Genomic DNA, 22891 nt, shown 5'->3' with positions numbered 1-22891 from the left:
TGGGGACTAGGAAATGAACTAAAATTGTTATGAATCAGTTCTTTGGACTGCAATTCTATCAAATGATTGAATTTTTGTTCCTACCTGGCAAAGGCTCATCTGTCAGTTGTGAGAGAAGCAAGAAAGGAGAATCAAAAATCATTTTCAGGTTAAAGCAGGTCAAATCACACACATGCATGATTTGAACAAAGACAAACAAATTGTGGAACGATACCTCGGCTACGCTTTTCGAAACAACTTACTGCAAAGTGGAGACTCATCCGCGCCGTTTTGGCAGTCGGGAGAGTTGTCGCACACGGACGTGAGATTGATGCACAAACTGTAGCCTGGGCACTGCCACTGCCAGCTTGGGCACCGGAAGGGCGGTGAGGGACAGTCTCGTTCATCACTCATATCTCTGCAGTCGTTGTCGCCATCGCAAAGCCATGTGCGCAGCACGCAATTGCCATTATCGCAGCGAAAAAGCGAGGAAGGGCAAGTGCGAGGCGGGCAGGCGTGGTGCTCGTCGCTGCTGTCTGCACAATCCGAGTGGCCGTCGCACTCCCAGGCGGATGGAACGCAGCTGCCGTCCGTCTGGCACTGGAACTCGCTCTCGTGATGGCACATGCCCGGTGGCCTTGTCGCTAGGAACCATGCAAGGGCGAGGTCAAAATGGCAATGGGAGCCTTTGAGTTTGATTTTTTTTCTCATTCAGATTAATCTGCTTTATTCTTCATTATTGTGCATGTTTTATTACAATTTTGGGACATTCCCTGACATTTCTCCCTTAAGAATTTGTCAATTTCCAGACTGTGCACGGAAAGAGTTGAATAAAAAACATGTATAAGCTCAGTGGTAAAAAGTCCATTTCACATTTTTTTAAAGTCCTTTAAAATCTGTGGTTCTTACTTTTCTATATTTGGAATGTGTGAGAGCGCTCCAGATTCAGTTGTTCCTAGCGCCAGAAAATACGTTATTTTACGTATTTTTATTATTGTACTAGAATTTATTGTTTATTTCTTACTTTCCCTATATTCGTATAGTAAAATACAATAATTTGTATTGTTGGAAAAACGAGTTACAATTATTATTCTTTAATTACAAATTGCATGTTTTTCAAGTAAAATTGGTCTTATATATCTAGTATTACCCAATATTTTTTTACCCAAAAAAATCTTGTAAAAGAAAAAAAATCTTAGTATATTTCTGGCTTGTTTTTCTAGTAAAATAAGAAAACTCATAAAACAATAAAAAAAAAAAAACAAGCAAAAAAAAACTGCAACGATTTTCTTCCCAGTAAACTTGTTGTTTTTTTATCTGGTTTTATGTCAGATTGCTTGTTAAATAATAGAAAAGCCAATGGAGTAAATTTTACATGATTTCATGAACTGTGTGCCTATAAAGTGGACAACGTCAAACATCCAGTTTCTTTTACTTACGACAGCCTTGTTCATCTGAGCGATCCATACAGTCAAAGACGCCATCGCACCGGTAGAAGGAGTTGATGCACTGGTGACCTCGGACGCATTTGAACTCACTCACAGTGCAGTTGTAGACTGCAAAATTCAGATTCAGATTCAGATCTACTTTATTGTCATTCTAGTACACGTGTATACAGAACGAAATGTCGATGCATCTGACCCGCACAGTTTCCTTGAATGTACAGATATAAGTAAAAGTTGTATTGTATTATGGCTACGTATAGTATTTTACCATAGTGCCGATAGTGCAAGAGGAGTAGCTAACCGGATGTGCAAAATGGGCAGTCAGGTTAACAAGTCAGTTGCAGTTCAAATGCAGTTGAGCGTTGTTAAACTTAAAGACATTTACATATGCTGGCCTATATTGTAGTGCAATAGCGGAAATGGGTTGTTGTGTCAAGGCTTTGTTGTATTGGTAAAAATGAGTGAGAAAATGCAAACATGCAAATGGATGTATTGGATCGACACATTTGATAAACATCAAATAAGCTGCTAACCGTAATTCTATGAAGGTTGTATTACAACTACTCACCGCATTCTTGCTCATCAGCTCCGTCGACACAATCCCGATCGCCATCGCAGACATAGCTTGGGGCAATGCAGCGGTGATCTGGACATTGAAACTGGTCTGGAAAGCATGTGCTCCCTTGATCTGTGGACAAATATTGACCTTAATAGGAATCTGTAGAGTAAACTCCATACAGGGCGTGTGGAAATTTAAACTCACAGCAGTCTGCTTCATCTGAACCGTCACCACAGTCATTATCCGTGTCACAGCGCCAAGTGAGAGGAATGCAGCGGTGGTTGGCACAGACAAACTGATTGCCCGGGCAAGTAACGGACATTTTGGTCGGGCAGTCGGATTCATCGCTGTCATCCAGGCAGTCATTGTGGCCGTCGCAGCGCCACTTGGCTGGCACGCATCGCCCATTGGAGCAGGTGAATGCCGAAGGGGAGCAAGTTGAGTCTAGAAAGATGTAAATTGAAGATTATTAGAACAAAATGAAATATTTCAAATAGTTTCTACACATAAAAGGAAAAGTTTACTTTTGATGCCACAGCCAGCTTCATCGCTGTTGTCATGGCAGTCGTCAACACCATCACATCGGTAACTGTAAGGGACACATTTGCCATTGCCACAGGAGAAGGAATTGGCCCCGCACTGCAGGGTGGGTGGCTCGCTGGCAGGGTCCTCCACACACCCCTGTTGGTCAAGAGACAGCTTCATGCCATAGGGACACCCACACACCCGGTGCGAGTCCGGGGCTGGGAAGCAAAAGTGGCTGCAGTCCCCATTAGGATTTGTTGGACGGTTGCAGGCGTTGGAACCTGAGATGGGTAGAGCCAAGTGCAGAAAATAGAATATGTGGTGGAAAGAATACAGTTGAGCTATTGAGAAATACACTGACCGATTTGAGAGTGGGAAGTGAAAGATTTGACGTGCATGATGTGAGTGATCCCTCTTCGGATAACCACCATCTCCCCGCCGTCAGTCTTGCGGACGCGCACGATTCCACCCAGGCGCCAGTCGGTGAAATATGCATAACCTGAAAGATTAAATACAACATTTTTCATTTGTAGACCATGCTGTCGCTGGCATGTCCTCCATTAGTGGTAAAATAGGGTAATGTAGTAGAAAACAAAGAGAGTTCCATAATTACGTGGGTCAGTCAGCTGCAGTAATTGTAATTTCCCATAAAGCATAAAGATAAATCCTATCTTATTTGTTAACCCTTCTATAATATTTTAATGTTTTTATTAGCTCAGAGTTAGCTGACATTATGTGTTAAACCACAGAAAATATTTTCTATTCAGGAAGATTATAAAGGAAAAGAAATGCCTTTTTTTGTCAGAGAAAAATAATTTAATTCTAAAGAAAAGAAAATAATAAAATATAATGGTAAAGAATAAAACAGAATAATGATAACAAATACTCATATAATATATGGAATAATAATGCAAAATTAAAAAGATAAAAATAAATGGAAAAAAAGAAAAATATGATTTAATATACAGCTCTAGCATACCTCTTTTTTCTGATAAATATCGATACTCAAGACCAAGAGCATGCCACTTTTCTTCTGGCGATACAGATACTCACCTCTTTAGACACCACTAGTGACTAGTAGATAAAATTCCTTCCTGCTCCTTTAAAGAACTAGCCACTGATATAAAAAATTGCCCACAAATCCAAAAACAACATTTTTCACTAAATAGAGGAAAATTAATGACGATCACTTTGCATTCACAAAATAATATTTTTCTTTAAAAATGCATTACTGCTACTGTATAGACATTCTAGTATTCCTCTAATACCTAAATTCTAGTTCCGGTAAAACAGACTCAAAAAGGTGTAGGCCACAGTCACAAGTATCGATAGTCTAAAGAAACGCTGGTATCGGGGACGATACCGGTAACTAAAGAAACATACTAAAACAAAAACTATTTCTGTAATTAACAATGAAAGCAACTCTTACATGAACTACATTTTTACTTCTAAACTAGGCTAATTACCTTCAAATATAGTGAGGCCAAAAGGATGGGACATCTGAGTAACACGATCCAACGAAAGCCTGTTATGTCCGTCAAAAGTGCTGTGCTCGATTCTGTCAAAGAAGGCATCTACCCAATACAAACGCATCGCACTGTGTGAGGAGAAAATATGAAGCATGAGAGCAAAATAAATTCAGCTTTTGGGCAATTAGATTTTGTCAGCGGAGCGCTTGCAGGGCTTACCTCCAGTCAATAGCAAGACCGTTAGGCCAGCCAAGAGTGGTGTTTACAATAGACATGGCATGTGACCCATCGCCCCAAGCTCTCATAATCTTCGCTGGCCGGTACCAGTCTGTCCAAAAAATATATCTGTAAAAGCAACATAAACAAGTAGAATGAACTTAATGAGGAATCTGACCCATTTAGCAACAAAGTCAATGATACACTGCTGCACTATTTTTATTTTTTATTTTTGATTGTAATAGTAAGTAAGCCCAATTCCTGGTATTACCATACAATACCGCCCTTCATCTTACTTTAATCTCTTCATGTGGAGGCAGAGGCCCTATGACTTTGAGGCTATTGGAAATAACAGCTTGCGCTGAATAAGAATTTTGCCATGGATTTATTTCAGGGCACGTGAGTGAACTGATTTTAACGGTCTTCATAATATCAATTCATCCATTTACTTTCTACCTTTATATACTTTTTTGTGAATACAAATTTTAATCGGCCTAATTGGGTTGAGTAATACAAAACTAAGGATGAAGGATTATTGTTATATTAATCAGATAGGTAATGACAAATAAATGAGGTCATAGTTAACGGTGTAATAACTATTAAAAATGAAGCGCTATTATAAATGTAAAAAAAAACAAAAAAAACACATATTAATAATAATGTCGTCTGTCTCTGTGTGCCCTGCAACTGGCTGGCAACCAGTTCAGGGTGTCCCCTGCCCATTGCCCGAAGATAGCTGGGATGGGCTCCAGTACAACCGCGACCCTAATGAGGATAGGCAGTGCAGATAATGGATAATGGACATAATAATAATAATAATAATAACAATATTTATCATTTATTACATTTTGGGGGTTTTCTAAGATAATGCAAAAAACTGAAATATTTTTTGAATCAGCATTTTTGCTCACTTTCAATATTTGTTAACTGATTTGGCTCGTAAAATGAGAAAGATAATGGGGGAAAAAAAATCTGTCCAGGGAGACGGCAGTTCTTATTTTAGGATTTTTACTGAGATATCCCCAAAACACTTAGAATGAGGAAAATTATCCACCATATCACACTAATTATTGTGGTATTGGTCAAGACTATAAGTAGGAAAATAATAATGTACTTTGGCCAACAGTTGTAATCACAACACTTATGTTTGTAAAAGTTTCCAAATGCACTTGGGGCCCTCTAATATTGATTTACCCAACAAGGGGATGCACCACGATGGCCCTGGGGTTGTTGAGGTTTTGTACGATAGCCCGCCGGGATCTATCAGTGACTTTCATGACAGAAATGGTCCTGTATCGCGGGTCAGTCCAGTAGAGATTTTTAGAAATCCAGTCATAAGCCAGGTCCTCCACGCTGTCCACCCGGCTGGCAGCCAGCACCTCCCTGCCTGTGCAGATCAAAGCAGTTAGAGGACTCTTTAACACACAAATGACATTTGAATAAATACGCTGTCAGCTTGTGTTTACTTCAAGCGCACCGGAAGGGAAAAACCAGAGCTGTTTCAAAAACAACACCCTGAATCAGGGCAGTGGAATATTTTTTTTGTGAAGGGGGTATTTCTACAACAGCAGTTAGTTAGTCACTCCTTCATTGCAGTTTTAGGGAAATGGGATGTAGGCGGGCATATTTCTTGATAAAACCTCAAACTAAAAGCTGTGCACCAGTCAACTGCTCACCAGTCCCATCCACTTTCTGTTTGTAGATCATATCTTTAGCCGTGTCCGAGAAGAAGATGGTGTCGTCCTCTGCGCTAAAGTCCACTCCAACAAAGTGGGATGGTAATCCCGTAATCGGAAGAATTATGTCTTCTTGAGAGGAAAGGTTGAACGGTATCCCTCGTATAGCCAGCTGACTGGTGAAAAGCAGAAACTGCCTCACGGCTGAAGACATCAAATCGGAAAACAAACCATAGTGTAGGATTGTCGTGGGCAATGTAGATCATATCATTTTATTTGATGGAACATGAGTTCTCTTACCCAGACATCTCTTGCCGTCTGGGTTTAGGTCGTAGCCAATGCGACACTTGCATCGGTAGCCTAGGCCTCCATTGTCACTCCTGTGACTCAGAACGCAGATCTGATCACACCCGCCTCTGTTTATACCGCAAGGATTCGCCACTAAACATAGAGACACAAAAAATATTCGTGGAAAAAAAAGTGGTCAATACGCACACATAAGATTCACTGGTTTACCTTTGGGCTGTTTGAGATGATGAATCACCGCCACTCCATGTGGGGTCTGGGATGTAGCGTAGACCACCTGAGGGTTTGTTTCTGTGAACTTGTTTGCTTTCAAGACTGCCATTTTTGTCCAGTCAGTGAAATACACGTTGTGCTCAAATAGGCTTATTGCAAATGGGTGCGGGACCATAGAACCTCCATGAGCAACAGTTTTCCTATTCAAAATACAGAAGGTATCATTTTTTAAGAACATTTCATTTCATTTGATTTCATTTCATTTCATTTCATTTCATGAGAAAGAAGCATTGTCATTTGTTTCAACTTTACCTATGAAGACCATCATAGGTTGCTGTTTCAATGTAATCGTAGCGACTGTCGACCCAGTAAATGCGCTTAGCCTCGATGTCTAGCGTGACACCAGACGGCCAGCCCAGTTTACTCCTGATGATCCCATAACGGTTGGTTCCGTCCATGTAGGCTCGTTCGAGACCGGGTTGTCCATTGAGGGCTTCCCAATCTGAGAAGAACAAATAGCTGTGGAGGGGACATTTGAATTAAGACTCCTAAAGCTGTGAAAACGAGCCGTTTAAATAACAGGAGCTTTTATCGAATTATCTGAATTTTGTTACAGCTGTTGTTGGTTGCACATTTCATTTAAATTACAGAACCAGTTATCATTATCAGTATTTTTCCTTTGAAGTTTCTCGGTAAACATAAGATGTTTCAGAAAAATGGAATGTTGTTTAATTGAACACAAGTACAGTAATAACACTGCAAAAAAAATTATTGGAGCAAAAAATGGTCCATTGCAAGATTATTTAGCTCATTTTGGGTTTTATTTTTTCTTAAGTTACTATATTTTGACTAGTTTTTTTTGGGTATATTAAGAAAAAAGATTAGCTTAACAAGGTACTATTTTTCTTATTGTCAAATTACTTATCTGCCATTCCTTCAATCAGAAATGTTGCAAATTTTGCTTATAATTTTCCTTTTTTTAATTGGACAAGTAAGTGTAAAAATACAATTGAGGTCGGGAAAAATAATATTCTGCCAATATGTAAGATTTAACTTAACAAAGTTTACCGTATCCCATTTTTATTTTAGTGGTTTTAGTATGCATCACACACTCCACTAAACTACAGTGTGTACACAAATTATTCATTGCAATCGAGTTCTATTTTAATATATGGATTGTCATTGTGGAGTAATTGCTCATTGAAAACATATTAAAATGATGGATTATAGTATGACATCATCCTTGTCATTTCAGTTCATACATTTCTGTCTGTGCATTTCCCACTTGCAATGAATCCATGATATCTCCAAAGGATTTTAAAGTAATATTAGCGCAATAAAAAATGACAAAATATCAGCAGCCACCTGCCTCTGTCTCCCTTATATTAGATTACAATTCGGGTTATCACTTATATTACGTCTCATTAATCCACCATGGGGAATTTCCTCAGGCAAGATACAAGAACACACATTATTCTGTGCCAAAAGAGAACATAATAGATAGTATTGGCCCGACAGAACAGGCAAACAGGTCAATGCGCTTACCCGACAGTGGGGTCCACCGCCAGTCCTCTTGGGTTACCCAGGTTCTCCGTGATAAGTGTGACCCGGTTGCTTCCGTCCAGGTCCACCATGTCAATCCTGTTTACACTGCCTTCGACCACATAAATTTTGTTGTTCACCCAATCCACAGCCAGGTTCTCGGGGTAGTCAACGGATACATTTAAGACCACCTGCATATTAGACCCGTCCATGTCTACAGAAAACACCTGAAGACAAAAGAGAGCATTGTCAGTGGGGTTGTAGCTAACACTTTTTTTGTATTGCTTGTCAATGATTGAAAAAGGTTAAAACATTTCACAGTCTGTATAGTTATTTACAACAATAGCTCGAGAGAAAAAAACGGACTCCACGGTATCCTACTTGACCTAATTAAAAATAATGCGAATAGTAAGCAGTTATAAATTTGTTTTTCGTCAATTCACATCATGCCAATCCTTGTTGTGTACTTGCCTACAAAAAAAAGAAATCCCTACCCCATTGGTGGAAAGGTTTGTGCGTTTTAAGTACTTTCAATATTTTAAGAAATGTTTAACTTGTTTCTCTTATAAACTAAGAAAAAAAATCGTCTAAATGAGCAAAAGTTTGTAATGTAGCAGAAGATTGTTTTGATTTAAAAGTGGTTTAAAGTGATTTGTGTCCTGAAATGCACTTTAAATAAAATCCATCCATCCATTATCTGCACCGCTTATCCTCAGTAGGGTCGCGGGGGTGCTGGAGCCCATCCCAGTTATCTCCGGGCAGTGGGCAGGGGACACCCTGAACTGGTTGCCAGCCAGCCGCAGGGAACACAGGGACAGACAATTGGCTCGCTCATTCACACCTAGGGACAATTTGGACCGGCCAATTAACCTGACATGAATGTTTTTGGAATGTGGGAAGAAACCGGACTGCCCGGAGGAAACCCACGCAAGCATGGGGAGAACATGCAAACTCCACACAGGAGGTTCGATCTCATGACCTCAGAACTGTACCACACACACCCTAAACACTGCACCGCCGTGCTGCCCGAAATAAAATTTGTTTTTATTATTATTATTAAAGTCGATTTTTTTTTCTCACTTAAAAAAAATATTTTCTGCCATGATCAACAAAAATTATCTAGCAAAACATATGCTGTCTGTTCAAGTAGACCACTGCGCTTTTTTACGCATGATTCTTGATATTTGACTAAAAAACTGGTAAAAGGAAGTAAAATTACAATTCAAATAAGAAACCATTTCTGTCAATAGAGTAATGTTTTTTACAGCATACAATAAAGTAGTGAACAAAAAACTCTCAAGGATTCTTTGTACAGATTTCAGAAGATGACACAAATGCCACATAGATGCTTATGGAGATTACTATTTTATGTTGGATATAAAAAGCTAACAAAGATGATCTATTTGCAAACAAAAATTTGTATTTATTTTATGCTTAAAATGAAAACACACTTGAGTTGACAGCAGTAAACTTTGTAAATATGATTTTTGATTTAATATTTACAAACTATACCTAAAAATTTGGCATTTGGAGTAAAGTGAGCAGGGTCCCTTTGCAAGCTTGTTTGAAAAAGAAACTTTAGATGTGGTTGTCCACTAACCTCTGTGTTTGCATTAACATGCCCTACTTGGACTTTATCTACTTTAATCATGGAGCTACAAAGCAATTTAATTGAAAAAGATCCCCTTTTAAAGATGCACCCTGGCCTTACGACCTGGCAGCTGCCCTTTCATTTTTGAGAAAAGAAGAATGCGTTAGAAGGGGACGGTGCCATTGAAAACAAATGCAGCATAATTACACTTGTGAGCTTGAATTACAAAATTGTGCCCTGGTATGTGACCATCATCACTGCTTTCCAGATTGGTCTAAAGATAATACACGTGGATTTGTTTTCACATGTTACAGAGCTTCCCCTTCATGATGACCCCGTTTCAGCCACCATTGCTTAATTACTCTATCAACCTAGCAGATATTTAAAGCGATAGCTTAAACGCAATATCATCAACAGGCAGTGATGCCTGACTCTTAAATACTTAACATTAAAGGCAAGCGGTTGCTAGGTAAGTAGTACTGTGATTCTATTTCCTGACTCAACAAAGCAACAATGGAATCCACACGATAAAGAGTTTAGCATACAATTACGGTGTCAAAATGGTATGCAGGTGATAGGGAAACCTAAAGTAAGTAGTGCTGAAAGTATGCGGTGCTGAAAGTATGTTCCGAAACATTGTGAAGCACTGTTTGCGGTTAAGTTTAGGAACATTGCATTCACTAGCAGGTCAAAGAAAAGCAAATAGAACAAGAAATGTTTGGTTCTGTTTGTTTCTAGATATAAAAACTAAATGGTGAGCACATTTATTATAAGACAAAGCCAGTCAGTACTTTAAGAAATGCACAATTATCAAAGAAACGGATGTTTTGCAACGTTGTGCTCACCTTATTCTGAACTGTGTCGGTCCAGAAGATCATATGGAGATCAAAATGAAAGTCCACTCCCGCTGCAATTCCTCGGTTTTGTGACTGTACCAGAGTCCGCAGACTGTTGCCATGGATGTTACCAATCAGAAGGTCCCTACCATTGGAAAAAACCAAGGTCGGTACTCCAGCTGCAAGAACCGAGAAATAAAACAATCACAAACACTGATATCAATATTAAAATGGCAGGACAGCTTTTTTGTGTGTATATGTGGGCCTAGAGGAGTGGAAATCTTTCAGAATGTAGCATGTTATTCCAGAAGTGCTTTTCGTGCACTTTGAATACACACTCTTCTTACTGAATCCAAAACCCAAAAGATCAGCCTCTCAACTCCACAAAGCCGAGATACTTCACTGGAACAATAATGAGCATGCGACAATGCACAAAGAAGGAGTACCGGTATGTTCGCTTGGCAAAGGAGCCAAGGGGTTGTCTACAGGGAAGGAGGAGTTTGCTAATAGACTCTGTTTTAATGGCTCATTCAGAAATTCAGAGAGCTCACTGTGTTTAGGATGCAGATGGAAAACACGGGACTTACAAGAGGTGTCAGCTCGACAGTATCTGCGCTGCTCCAGGGCGTAGCCCTCCCTGCAGCTACAACGATGAGAACCAACACGGTCCTCACACAGCTGGTCACACACTCCCCACATTGAGCAGTCATCAAAATCTCAAATGGAAAAAACACACTCTATTGTGATAAAAACAAAAAAAACAAAGGTACACTAAGCCATGGATTCAATATGTACCGATACAGGAGCGACTGTCATTGCTGCTGACGGTATATCCGAAAGGACAGGAACAAGTTCCTCCATCAGGGGAAGGATGACAGCGATGCTCACAACTCAGAGAAGAACATCGCCAGATACCTTGTAAAGAAAAAAAAAAGTTTGTAAACAAAAAAAAAGTCAGTTCACATTTCAAAGTTTAACGTTTCCACTTTTGCAAAATAACTCACATGCCCAAGTTTAGGGATATAGACAATCTGTTTTAACTGTGAACGAGATAATCATTACATTATTTGTAGCTAAAAGGTCCTCCTGTGCTGAAAAATCGACATTTAAATTAATAACAAAATGATGATTAATAGAACATTGACAGAGTTGTAGCAATGTTAACCATGTCGTGTTGAAATCCATAATTTTGTTAATAATCCGTTTTGGTTTCTATACAGTCACTAATTCAACCCACTTAAACTGAAAGTTAAATTTGAGCTGCTGAAAAATGAAAATAGACTACCTGCTTTTTACATGAGCATCCTACTGTCAGAGTGGGTCATATATGATTCAAGATATATATTATTTGATATTCTGATGTGATTCCAAAAGCAAATTCAAATTGAAAATGTGAGTCAAATAAGTTACTACCATTTAATCCTGCATAAAATACTTATAAGTCTAATATGCAGAAAAACTAAAAAAAAAAGGAAAAAAAAGTAGAAAAAGCTTTTTGTCTGTGAGCAATACCTAATATTTATTGCTCAGTTTTTTGTCAGGAGCAATAATAGTGCAGCTTTTATTTCTGTTACAACGCATTAATTGTCATTGACAGCTTTAGACATCTAAGATCTGTTTTTACTGGGCTTACGGTTTCTATGTGTGAATTAAATCTAATTCTTAACTCATGACAACAAATGTGTAAAAATGTCCAAATTGTAGTAGAAACACTGACTCATTTCAGTAACTCAGATGAAGTGGTTGAGCGGGTTCAAACCATTACTTGCAACGTGCGCCCGTTTTAAAGATAATACTGTTAAAAAGGGGTACATTGTCTTGGCTAAAACTGGGTAAGATTACTGGATGAACAAAGGGAAAAACTGACTGAGAGATTGCATTGATACTAACTGCAGTTTCGTCCAGCGGTGATGTTGGCTTCGTCTTCTCCTTCAGAGCAGTGAGGTGTCCCGTCACACAGCTCGTCCATGGGGATGCACATGCCAGTAGAAGGACATGGCCACTCTCCTGGGTAGCACTCATGCACTGCATTATCTATAGGAAGGGGGGCAATAATCACCTTCTTGCAAATAAAAGCACAAAGTATTAACAATAAAAAGAAAAAGCTAAGGAATGTGACATTGTTTTGGACAAAGTTGTTACGGATGACGTCAATGGTAGTCGAATAACTGTCACTTTAAATCTATTCAGGGAACTCTGGGGCGGTCACAGGGGGCAACTACATCCCATCCTCTAAAAACACACTCTTCACAGCCATGTGGACGAATTCTAAAACCTTCTAGTGAGTTAGGGGGTGGTTGGGGGAAGGAGGGTCTACACAATCGTGTGCCACAAAGAGCTATTTGAATGACATACTTGGAGGACCACAGGAAACGAGTTTGGCCGTCTCCTCTAACTTAAAGTTCCCGTAAAATTGATTTCAGAGCTTCAGCTCAAAAGACGTTACACATGACTAAAAGAAGGGTAGGGCAGCTTTGAATTTTTGATTTATAGCTCACCCTTTTAGGTTTACAACAATATGTTTTTTTCTATTTACATATATTTAAAGACTTTGGTCTACATCCTTACCGCAGCCTTTTTCATCTGCATTGTCTTCACAATCGTCTTCTCCATCACAAAGCCACACTTGATGAATGCATCGACCACTGGGGCACGTGAAATAGTTGCCTCTGCATGCTGGATATGCTGAAAATGAAGGTAATATTGTTAGTATGTAAGAAAAAGCATATTAATGTGAGAGATCGGTAAACAAGGCTCTTTTGCTGGTAGTGTTGCCCTGCAGCCGAGGCAGGTTAAACCCAGTTTTAGCAATTTCACAGTCAAGTGCTGGGAAGTGGTTTTTATGAAAGAATTGTATGACTTTAAAAAAAACATAAAACTCTGTTCATAATATACAATATTACACTTAATTTACTATCGCTTAACTCTTTTTTTCCAAACAAGAAAAATAATCCCTAAAATAGGGATAGCAGAGCGTTTTTTTTACCTTATCTTGATAAAAATAAGTTATACAAATAATTTGCTATGTTTGATAATATTGCCCATTTTAAAGATTATTTTCCTTATTTGCCTTTGTAAATAAGTAACACACGTAATAATTATTATAATTATATCGACAGTATGTCTCATCTCTCATCTCATTAGCTACACCGCTTAGGGGCCGGTCACACAGCCGTCTGCGGCTGAATCACGCTAAAATATTGCGGGGTTTTTTTTGCCCGTGGTTGCCCGCGATGGAAAATGCGCAAAATTGGCCAACCCGCTGTTCATCGGTGGTATGCCCGCAAAACAGACGCCGGCGACTGTTCCGCTTCCTCATCGCGTCATTTCCGCGTCATTTTCTCGTGTGGACCACGGGTATAAAAGCTCCCGAGCCGGTGTTGTGCCCAAATCCGAGTATTTGCCACAAAGGAATTGTAGAAGTAAATTAGAGATTTTAAAAATGTTAAAAAATATTGTAAAAAAGGAAACAATATTTACATGGGGTTATTTTAAATGTATAAATATAATTCACAAAAACAATTAAAAAAAATGTTCAAATGTAATACGTTTTTTCCAATGGAGTGAGATTTTGGGCTGTGTACCGGGCCTCTGCTGCATGACAAGAATATTTGGGTAGAACACCCAGATGTGTGAACATGAGTGCTGCACCACAAAAATGGAGTAACTCAATAACAATGTGAAATGGCCGTCTTACTGCAGTTCAGTTCATCACTCCGATCCCCGCAGTCGTCATCATGGTCACAAATGTAACGTTGGGGAACACACATCCCGTTATGACACGGATACATGCCTGTGCTGCAGTGTTGTGCTGGAAAAACAAAAAGTAGAGGACTTTTTGTTGGATGTTGGACCATTTGCTATCATTGTGTAATATACAGTAGACTTACTGCAATTTGCCTCATCAGAACCATCTCTGCAGTCAAGTATGTGGTCACATCTCTGGGTCTGGTTGTAGCAGGCGCCATTAGCACATTTAAGCCCAGTGCACTCTTGGTAATCTGAAAGATTACATCATCTGAGCAACGTAATGCACACATATCCACCTGAAAGCGTGACAGCAAGTGAAAAGCTCGATAAGTGCGGACGATTAATGCTGCCACCTTGGCAACAGCATTTGAAGTAGCATTTTTTGAGATTCCCGTAACACACCGGTCTTTGAATGCACCATGCCATCGGGGACAGCCTAGCGCTGAAACTTCATTTTGACTAATCCACCTAGGAATCCGTTATCAAACTCGGACAACAGAAAGCGTATTGTGGCCTGTCCTGTCAGTCAGCGAGCTTCTTAATCTGAGCAAATTGATTTAAAATGCCACTGCTTACCGCAGTCTCTCTCATCTGAGCCGTCAGTGCAGTCGGGCAGGCGGTCGCATCTGTACTCGGCCGGGATGCAGGCCCCGTTGTTGCAGCTGAACTGTTGACTGGTGCATGTTCTTCCAGCTGAACACAGAGGGAGGTCGTGGTTTTATCAGCAAAAACATAATTTGTAAATCAATCATTACGTAATGCCTTTGAGACATTTTGAAAACAAATATTTAATAATTGTTATGTAGGGAGCCAAATATTTTACTAATAGTTATTTCAATTTTTTAAGCAAGGGAAACTAAACTATGGCTCTGGGGGAATTTTCAGCCCGCCAAACATTTTTTAGCAACCCGCAGCATGTAGTAGAAATACACTACAGAGATTTTGGTAATATATTGCTTTGCACTGACAAACAACAGCAACCAGATGAAGAACGTGCTGTATCTTAGTCAGATCAGAAGGCTTCTCTTGCTACTGGTAACCATGGAAACCAGAACAATTTATTTTGTTTTTTTTAAATGTAAACTAACATTTCATATATATATATATATATATATGAAATATATATATATATATATATATATATATACCAGTATATATATATATATATATATATATATATATATATATATATATATATATATATATATATATATATATATATATATATATATATATATATATATACATATACCAGTATATATATGATATGGCTGTCAAAGGAAAACGTTTGGTATTATTTTTGTTTCTTTAGAGTTACATGTATTCTGTTACTCCTCAACCCTGCAGGTATCAATATCCATGCCGATACCAACCGTATTTTAATGAAAAGGTAAGCACGACTGTGGCTAATAACAGTGCTCGAGTCGCCTCTAGTAGCAGTTCTATAATCAAGAAATAGAAAATTTGAGGAGTAATAAAATGTGATTAAATTCATAGATTTCTAAAGAAAAGTATAATGTAAGGCTAATCCTATTTCTCCAAAACATCAACCATTTTTTTGCGAGTAAGGAAACTTTATATATTTTTATTTATATCAGTCTGTAGAATGGGTAAAAATCTCTACTGAATAGTTCAGTATCGATATTGGTCTGAAAACAAGTCTTCGTAACATTGCTAAAATCCGTTCAATACTGTCTCAGTCTGATGCGGAAATTATAATTCATGCGTTTGTCACCTCCCGTCTCGATTACTGTAATGCACTACTCTCTGGTCTCCCGAAGTCTAGAATCAAGTCACTTCAGCTGGTACAAAATGCCGCAGCGAGGCTTTTAACTAGGACAAAAAAGTACGATCACATAACACCGATTTTAGCTAACCTGCATTGGCTCCCAGTTAGCCATAGATGTGATTTCAAGGTTCTCTTAGTATTGTACAAAATCATACATGGACTTGCTCCCTCTTATCTTTCAGATCTTATTTGCCCCTACGTCCCGGTCCGAAGCCTACGATCTGAGAGTGCCGGTCTTCTGGTGATCCCAAGAGCAAAGAAGTGTTCTGCTGGTTCGAGAGCGTTCTCCATCCGGGCACCGGTGCTGTGGAATGCTCTTCCCCCTGAGATCCGATCTGCAACCTCAGTGGAAATGTTTAAATCTAAACTTAAAACTCACTTCTACTCCATAGCATATGAATAACCTACTCTTCTCGTCGGCTGAAAAAATAGTCTGTGTAATATAGTGTAATAATCTGTGAAGCCCTTTGAGACTCTTCATGATTTAGGGCTATACAAATAAAAATGACTTGACTTGACATGACAAAGCTAATGAGAAACTCAGTTGTAAGACGTAACTTACGGCAATTTTGCCTCTCGTCCGAGGCGTCTTCACAGTCCTCTTCGTCATCACAAACCCACACATCTGGGATACACTCGCCGTCACTCAAACACTGAAAGTGACTGTCGTCGCATGTTATCTGAGCTGTGAAGCAGAGTTCATTTATTTTCCTACTTTTGCCTATTATTGCATTATTTTGATGTTTTTTTTTCCAATTGATTTCGAAGAAAATGTAATATTAGAGATTTTTTTTATGTTGATGTGTTCTCTTTTAGAAAAGTTTACATTTTGCAGTCTAATTTTTGTATGCTTTTTCAATTTTAAATTACAATTTTGAACATAGTATTGGAGAAAATTAAACGCTACCGAATAGAAAACAAAAAAAGTTTTTTTTATTACTTGATAATAAAGATTGGCTTTCAATAAATGTATGTGTATGAATTGCTATTTATGTAATTAGAGGCAATTGTATTTGACCGAAAAATCATCTCATTGAACATATTTTTACTGTTTGTTAATCAAATTTAATCGATTCATGAAACTAGTATCACAAATAAACCTTGTGAAAATGATCCTCACTTGTCAGTACCTTCTAATTCATTTAATAATAGAAATAAAAATAACAATTAAAAACAGTATATGTATTCATTCATTCATTTTTCAGCTGCCTGTCCCTACAAAAGGTCATGAGGGTGCTGGCGCCCATCCAAGCTGACTTGCAAGGGACACTCTAGACTGGTTGCTAGCCAATCACAGGGCACAGAGAGAGAGGAAGAGAGCCAACTACTTCGGACAGTTTTCATAACCTCCAATTGATCTTCCATGCAGGTTTTTGTGATGTAGGAGGAAACTCACGACATTCTTGTTCATCAGAATCATCCAAACAATCCGATGTCCCATCACAGTGCCAGTCCCACGGGATGCAGCGGCCTGTCCCGCAGCGGAACTGCCCCAATTCACATCCTATGCATAAAATCACACACAAACAGGGTATTGTTATCTAAATGACATCTTAATGACATCAAAGATTTTTGGTGGAGCAGGGTTTCAGATAATTCTTGTACTACCTTGGATTAAACACAAAGTATAAAGAAAGTGGCTGAGTGATTACACTGCTTGGTTGCTTAAGCAGATCGTGTCAAGAGGAAAAAACTGTAAAGAGTGACAAAGCATGCATGCTAAGTATTCCATATGTCGTGAAAAAAAAATCTTATTAGTGGGATGAAACGTGCTGTTAGTGCCGTTGATTAGTAGTGGAGACAGGCGTGCCATCCACACACCCTTCCAGCCTCTCCTTTTTCAGGATGTTACGCAATCTTTTTCTGCTCACTTATGAGCCTTCTTTTGATGTTCTCAATGAGTGGCATTTGTGGAGATAAGGTACCACTCTCTGGCATCTTCCAGGGGGAGGGATTAGATTCAAGCAGAATAGCTGAGTGTCACAACACTCCATCACATCTATCTGAAGAGGAATGTTCCTTTCAATCAATTAACCCACAAAGACCAAGTACCGTATATTGTGAGGATAAGCAACAAATACTTTTAAAAATTCTGCAATATCAGCAGCGACCTTAACCGCTTTATAAATGAACTTGGCCCTTCACCATATGGGTATATAATTTTAGTTGGTGATGTCTCCTGTTATCACGTGGTTAATAATGGGACCTCTAACCAAAGTGGCCCAGTCTGTGGTTCAGCTCTATTAAATTGATTAGCATTTAAAGTTGCAAAGGGCGTGTGGGTTAACAAAATCTGAGAAATATGTAGTGTTAGAAGCATTGAATGAAGCAGTATTTGAAAACTAGAACAATCCTTAACATATTTTTTTCTGCTTTAATGCCTGGACATAATGTGATGAAAATAATAATTAATTTGCAGAACTAACAGTAGTAGCGAGTAAAATGAATAAATAATAAAAATATCATGAATAAATAAATACATTGAGTTTCGTTCGATAACTGTCAGGTTGTGTTTAATTGTCTATTTTACATACCTTTATTATGTTATTTCTACAGTACTTGTTTAAAGTGTGGCATAATCAGCAAATAGATCAATTTTACTTCAGGATAAATTCCTTTTCTGAAAAATGTGGCCAAATGAATTTTCAACTGGATGGTTAGTCTTAACTGCTTTGTGTTTCGTTTAACATTAGTTAGGAGCATTTGTAGCACTTAACGATCAACGGCAAAAACAATTATTTGAAGTCCATATTATGTGAGAAGAGAAATATAATGACATGAATTATGATATAGTGGTAAAATAAGAAGCAGAAGAGATTGTGAATGCAAAATTGAGCAACCTCAAACATTATGACCTTTTGATTAAACAACGTAACTACGTAAAAAAGGAGAAAAATAACAAAATAACCATAAAGTCACATATTGTTCTAGAATGCTTTTCCAAAAGGTTACTGTCTGAATTTTCAGACACATACATGCTGATTCAATAGTGCACAAGATATTTTTCATAGATATGATCATAAAACTGGAGTAAATACTGAAAGAAAGTTTGCACCAATAAACATGGACATGTAAAAAAAATATCCATTATTCGATTGAATCTTTACTTTTATAGGGAAATGCATTATTTTTTTATGTTTTGAATGCTTGTCCGCAAAATGCCAGTGCATACCTCTGCTTAGATAATGTCTTCAAGATCCAACTCTCTGTTTAAAAAACGAATTTACATAAGTGTTTTTGTTTAATTTGGTGTTTTCCCTTCCCCTTTGTCCGTCCTTGTCTTTTCTTATTGCGACTTAAACCCTCAGCGGGAGACAACACTGCAGGCAATGATGCCCCGCTACTCCGAGAGAAGAACATTAGTGGAATTTTCATTCCAATGAGGCCCCTCCCCTAACCCCACTGCGGAATCACAATGGCACAAAAGAAGAAGCGGTCAGGATGTAAAATCATGAGTGGAAGTGTCACCCTGGTAGTGAGAAGAGGGCACGGTGAGTCTGGAGAGACCGCACCTGACCTCGGAAACATCTCTTGTGGCATCGTTAAAAGTTAGTAAATGGTGCTTGTTTTGGCGAAGGCCTCAGCACCCAAAAAAGCTGAAGCTGTCCATGCTGTCAGAGCAAAGTGCTACGGACTGTTTCATATGGAAATGTACACAGCGGAACGCCAGTCAATTGCCAAACAAGTGACTTTGGCGCTGGGTGCCACAAACAAAACAATGAAAAGCCTGACTGCTTTTGGCACGGCCGCCAGACTCCTGAATGGTGTGCGGACCGACAGCCTTCGTTTGGTTAAGAAGTGAAAACATTTTTTGGAGGGGAGGGGAGAGAGTATGTAACCGAGCAAAACAAGATGAGAAATGAAGTTATCACGGGGAAATAAGACAGCCACATTGTCACAAAGCTAAAAAGATCTATTTTGGGGGTTTAGTGTACACGAGCAGTCCTAGTTGGAACATAACGAACCTTGTTTTTCATGAATACATCTACAAAAATTGATTATTCTTTAACTGTATTAATTTGAAGATTATTTTGTCGATTAACAGATGAATTAGATAATCTAACAATGATTTTTTATTAGTGTTCTAAAACAGAAAACCTTTAAAGCATTTACTCAAAGCTAAAGGTTAGGTTAACTCATGAGTTAATGCTTTAAAGCTGCTTCAAATTTGGAGTCAAAGCAGCTTTGAGTCAACTAAAATTTAAAGCTACACCAACTTTTGAGTTAAAGCTTTAACTCACAGGTAAAACTAACTAAGAGGTAAGAGGTAAACCTAGCTTTTAAGAGGAAAATATTGTTGGAAACATACATTACAAATTATTGCCTGTTTGTCAGAAAAAATGTGCAAAAATGTGAATCAATATACGTTTAGATAAAAGTGAATTGCTGCTGTCAGGTTGAAACCTTCAATTCAAAATGTTTACTTTCAATGAAACCCCCCAAAACGACTCGAACGTCAACACTTGTTGAATTTTGACATTTTACATTAGAAATTAAAATCTAGAAATTATACTCATAAGTGTGTGAACTGTCTAATGTTATACAAATACTAATATATGTTTAATATTAAAAAACAATGCTTATACATTTTCTACAAACAATGGATGATAAAAATCTGCACATATTTACAGTTGGAAAGCTGACATTTTAAAAATTTTGGAGGCTTGAAATCCAGTGCAAAGCTAAACATTTGATGAAATCTAAAAAAGGTTTTTTAATTAATTTGATAATCGGTCACGTTTTATTTTACCTCCAATCTTGACTACATTCCAAAAATGTGTAAATAATAAAATAGAGATTACACAAAGTTATTTACAGTATGTGTCATTCACCGACATAAAGCTAACTGGAACACACACAACAACTACAAATTGTTTACAAGAGAGGTTAAAAAAACAGCACGCAGCATGACCGTTACCAGGATTTTTGCAGTCTGACTGATAAAGTTTGCAGGTCCCTCATTTTGTTGAGAGGGGGTGAAGCGCCCGTTGACTGGAGAAAGCACCCCCGACTGTCAGGATAAATCCAATGAGACATTACTAATAGTGAAGCTAAGCGCATTAGTTGTACTACCAGGTTTCAAAGTGTGAAATTGATTTATTAATCTTTAAATGAGATCTTTATTTTGGTAAGACAAATGTTAAAATGTTAAAAACAAAAATGTGTTGCCTTATAAGTACTTTGTGCTTGCTTGATTAGTAGGGATGAATAGAGACATTATTTTTGATGGAGGTGTTGGAAACTATTTACTGTCATACCTGATTTAAAAGAGTCATAATTGCCAAATTGGCTAAAACTTTCCTAGATACAATGACACGGCAATAATATATTAACCACTAGAGGGTGCTCGAACCGCACAGATGGAATATATCTTGGCAATTCCAACATTGTGATATTGTTACCCAGTAAAAAGAACCATATTTATTGCCTACAGTATAGAATTGCCACCATTCAACAGAACAAACACAGACAAACAAAACATTTTGGTCATCAGAAACGAGCATATTCATCTTGGTAGTGGATTTCATTCAAATGTGCAGGTGTGTCTGACTGTTGGCAAGTCTATATCTGAACTCTTGCAACAAACATGCTGATATAGTTCCACAAGTCATCATTTCTATCTCAAATGTCAGCAACATCCAGGACAAATCACTCCTTTACTGGAAGCACATCCTTATTTTTGACAACCAGGCATCTAACTTTGTCATGTAACTCCTGAGTTGGAAGTTTATTCCAGGGCATATCCAAAGCGGGAAAAGCTGTGGCGCTACGAGCTTTACTTAGGTAGAAATGCTTCCATTCTACAGCAGCTGCAGTGTAATTAGTAGCCACATTCACCCTAAGAAGCTTACATCCCAAGGGTTGAGCAAAAAGAAAGCAGATTACAATTTGAGAAGCAGGATCTAGCTGGGCTACAAACACAAGAGACAAACACAAATCTAAAATGTTGAAAAAGAGTTATTCTGGAGCATCCATACATCTTGGTCCTATTGGGAAAAGACACGCACTTGGAGTGAAAGTTTCAGGCTGCATGACTGAAATGAAGTTTTTTCTAACCAAGTATGTGTCGCTACTTACAGATTGTAAGTCACATGCTCCTTTCTGTCACCTAGCAACACTAAAGCTCAGGCAAAAGTTCCTCCAGGATAAATTCTATTGTGAATGAGCTCGGGGGGCTGTGTGGTAAAACTTTAATAACATGGAGTGGTAAAGTTTACCTTAGTCCACTTGTTTTCATGTAACCTCAACTCACCATTCACAATTTCTGTTTTCTCACGAGTTATGAGGCAATCAGATCGGTCTCACACTCCCCAAAAAACTTCAGCAATAAGTAAATAAAAATACAACAAAACAGATAACCTACCTTGCGATAGGCACAAAGTAACCCTGCAGAATAAGAAAAGAAATAGTTGGAATGGCACCGCTCTCCACATTCTGGTTGGTCCGTCCAGCACCACCATGCAGATGGAGGAGCCGCAGGGACAGGAGCGGGTGGGGGGCTATGGGATGCTGTTGGCTCTCCTCTAACTGGACTCCTTGGCCGGCGAGTTGATCAAAGGAGGCGTGAGTAAAGTGCAGGGCAGCCGCTCCCCCAACCCTGTGGATAAATCCCCTCAAGGCGGGCCTGGAATCTGCATAATGATATGCAGCTCCCATGACTACAAACCTTGCATCACTGCTTATGCACTTTATTCCTGGGAAGAGATTAGAGACCACACTCAATTACAACAGCAACCTATATTAAACAGTCATTATTTCTATTATTTCAAAAACAAATTACTAACTTGGTGTATAGACAAAATATACACCTGATCCAGCAGTTTTAGTCACACAATCAGTGGAATATTAATTAATTTCTTCAAATAGGATTTAGAATTGTTCCTGTTTGTCAAACTCAGCGCAGTCACCATGTGTTCCAATTGCACGATGGTCCATCTTTTGTTTACAAACTAGTAGATGGATGTTGCTATCTAGCGGCCATAAGTGGTACTCCA

The 22891-nt window shown here is 38.5% G+C and overlaps 2 protein-coding genes across 2 annotated transcripts in view; both read right to left on the bottom strand.

The window, feature by feature from the left end:
• The window catches only part of lrp2a (low density lipoprotein receptor-related protein 2a), a 58697-nt gene extending 46359 nt beyond the window's left edge, over window positions 1–12338 (bottom strand). Inside the window, exons 1-19 of the mRNA XM_088353500.1 lie at window positions 12248–12338; window positions 11153–11272; window positions 10945–11073; window positions 10367–10536; window positions 7934–8157; window positions 6701–6907; window positions 6386–6588; window positions 6170–6310; window positions 5870–6073; window positions 5388–5580; window positions 4197–4322; window positions 3975–4105; window positions 2870–3007; window positions 2508–2789; window positions 2188–2427; window positions 1993–2112; window positions 1419–1535; window positions 243–623; window positions 85–99 (exon numbers count right to left, since the gene is read on the bottom strand). Of these exons, the coding sequence (XP_088209626.1) occupies window positions 85–99; window positions 243–623; window positions 1419–1535; window positions 1993–2112; window positions 2188–2427; window positions 2508–2789; window positions 2870–3007; window positions 3975–4105; window positions 4197–4322; window positions 5388–5580; window positions 5870–6073; window positions 6170–6310; window positions 6386–6588; window positions 6701–6907; window positions 7934–8157; window positions 10367–10536; window positions 10945–11073; window positions 11153–11272; window positions 12248–12338 (3232 nt within the window). The remainder of the gene's footprint in view (window positions 1–84; window positions 100–242; window positions 624–1418; window positions 1536–1992; window positions 2113–2187; window positions 2428–2507; window positions 2790–2869; window positions 3008–3974; window positions 4106–4196; window positions 4323–5387; window positions 5581–5869; window positions 6074–6169; window positions 6311–6385; window positions 6589–6700; window positions 6908–7933; window positions 8158–10366; window positions 10537–10944; window positions 11074–11152; window positions 11273–12247) is intronic.
• A 1687-nt stretch (window positions 12339–14025) lies between these two features.
• LOC148352774 (uncharacterized) lies at window positions 14026–22553 on the bottom strand. The gene is made up of 6 exons (XM_088353499.1): window positions 22319–22553; window positions 17293–17400; window positions 16459–16581; window positions 14684–14800; window positions 14248–14358; window positions 14026–14168 (listed from the first exon to the last, which is right to left on the bottom strand). The coding sequence occupies exons 1-6, from the start codon at window positions 22551–22553 to the stop codon at window positions 14026–14028; spliced, it is 837 nt and encodes a 278-aa protein (XP_088209625.1).
• Window positions 22554–22891: the final 338 nt, after the last annotated feature.

This window comes from Urocampus carinirostris, chromosome 14 (assembly GCF_059441175.1).
Source record: "Urocampus carinirostris isolate Australia breed hairy pipefish chromosome 14, RoL_Ucar_1.0, whole genome shotgun sequence".
Classification (NCBI taxonomy): Eukaryota; Metazoa; Chordata; class Actinopteri; order Syngnathiformes; family Syngnathidae; genus Urocampus; species Urocampus carinirostris.
Note: the sequence above shows the minus strand (reverse complement) of the source record. Positions and strands in the feature narration are given on the sequence as shown.

Bases quoted from the DNA above. Each gene is read 5' to 3' on its own strand.
- LOC148352774 (XM_088353499.1), bottom strand. From the start codon at position 22,553: ATGGGAGCTGCATATCATTATGCAGATTCCAGGCCCGCCTTGAGGGGA. The intron at 17,401-22,318 runs GTGCCATTCCAA...TTTTATGCATAG, and splicing joins CAACCAGAATGTGGAGAGCG to GATGTGAATTGGGGCAGTTC. The intron at 14,169-14,247 runs GTAAGTCTACTG...TTGTTTTTCCAG, and splicing joins TTCTGATGAGGCAAATTGCA to CACAACACTGCAGCACAGGC.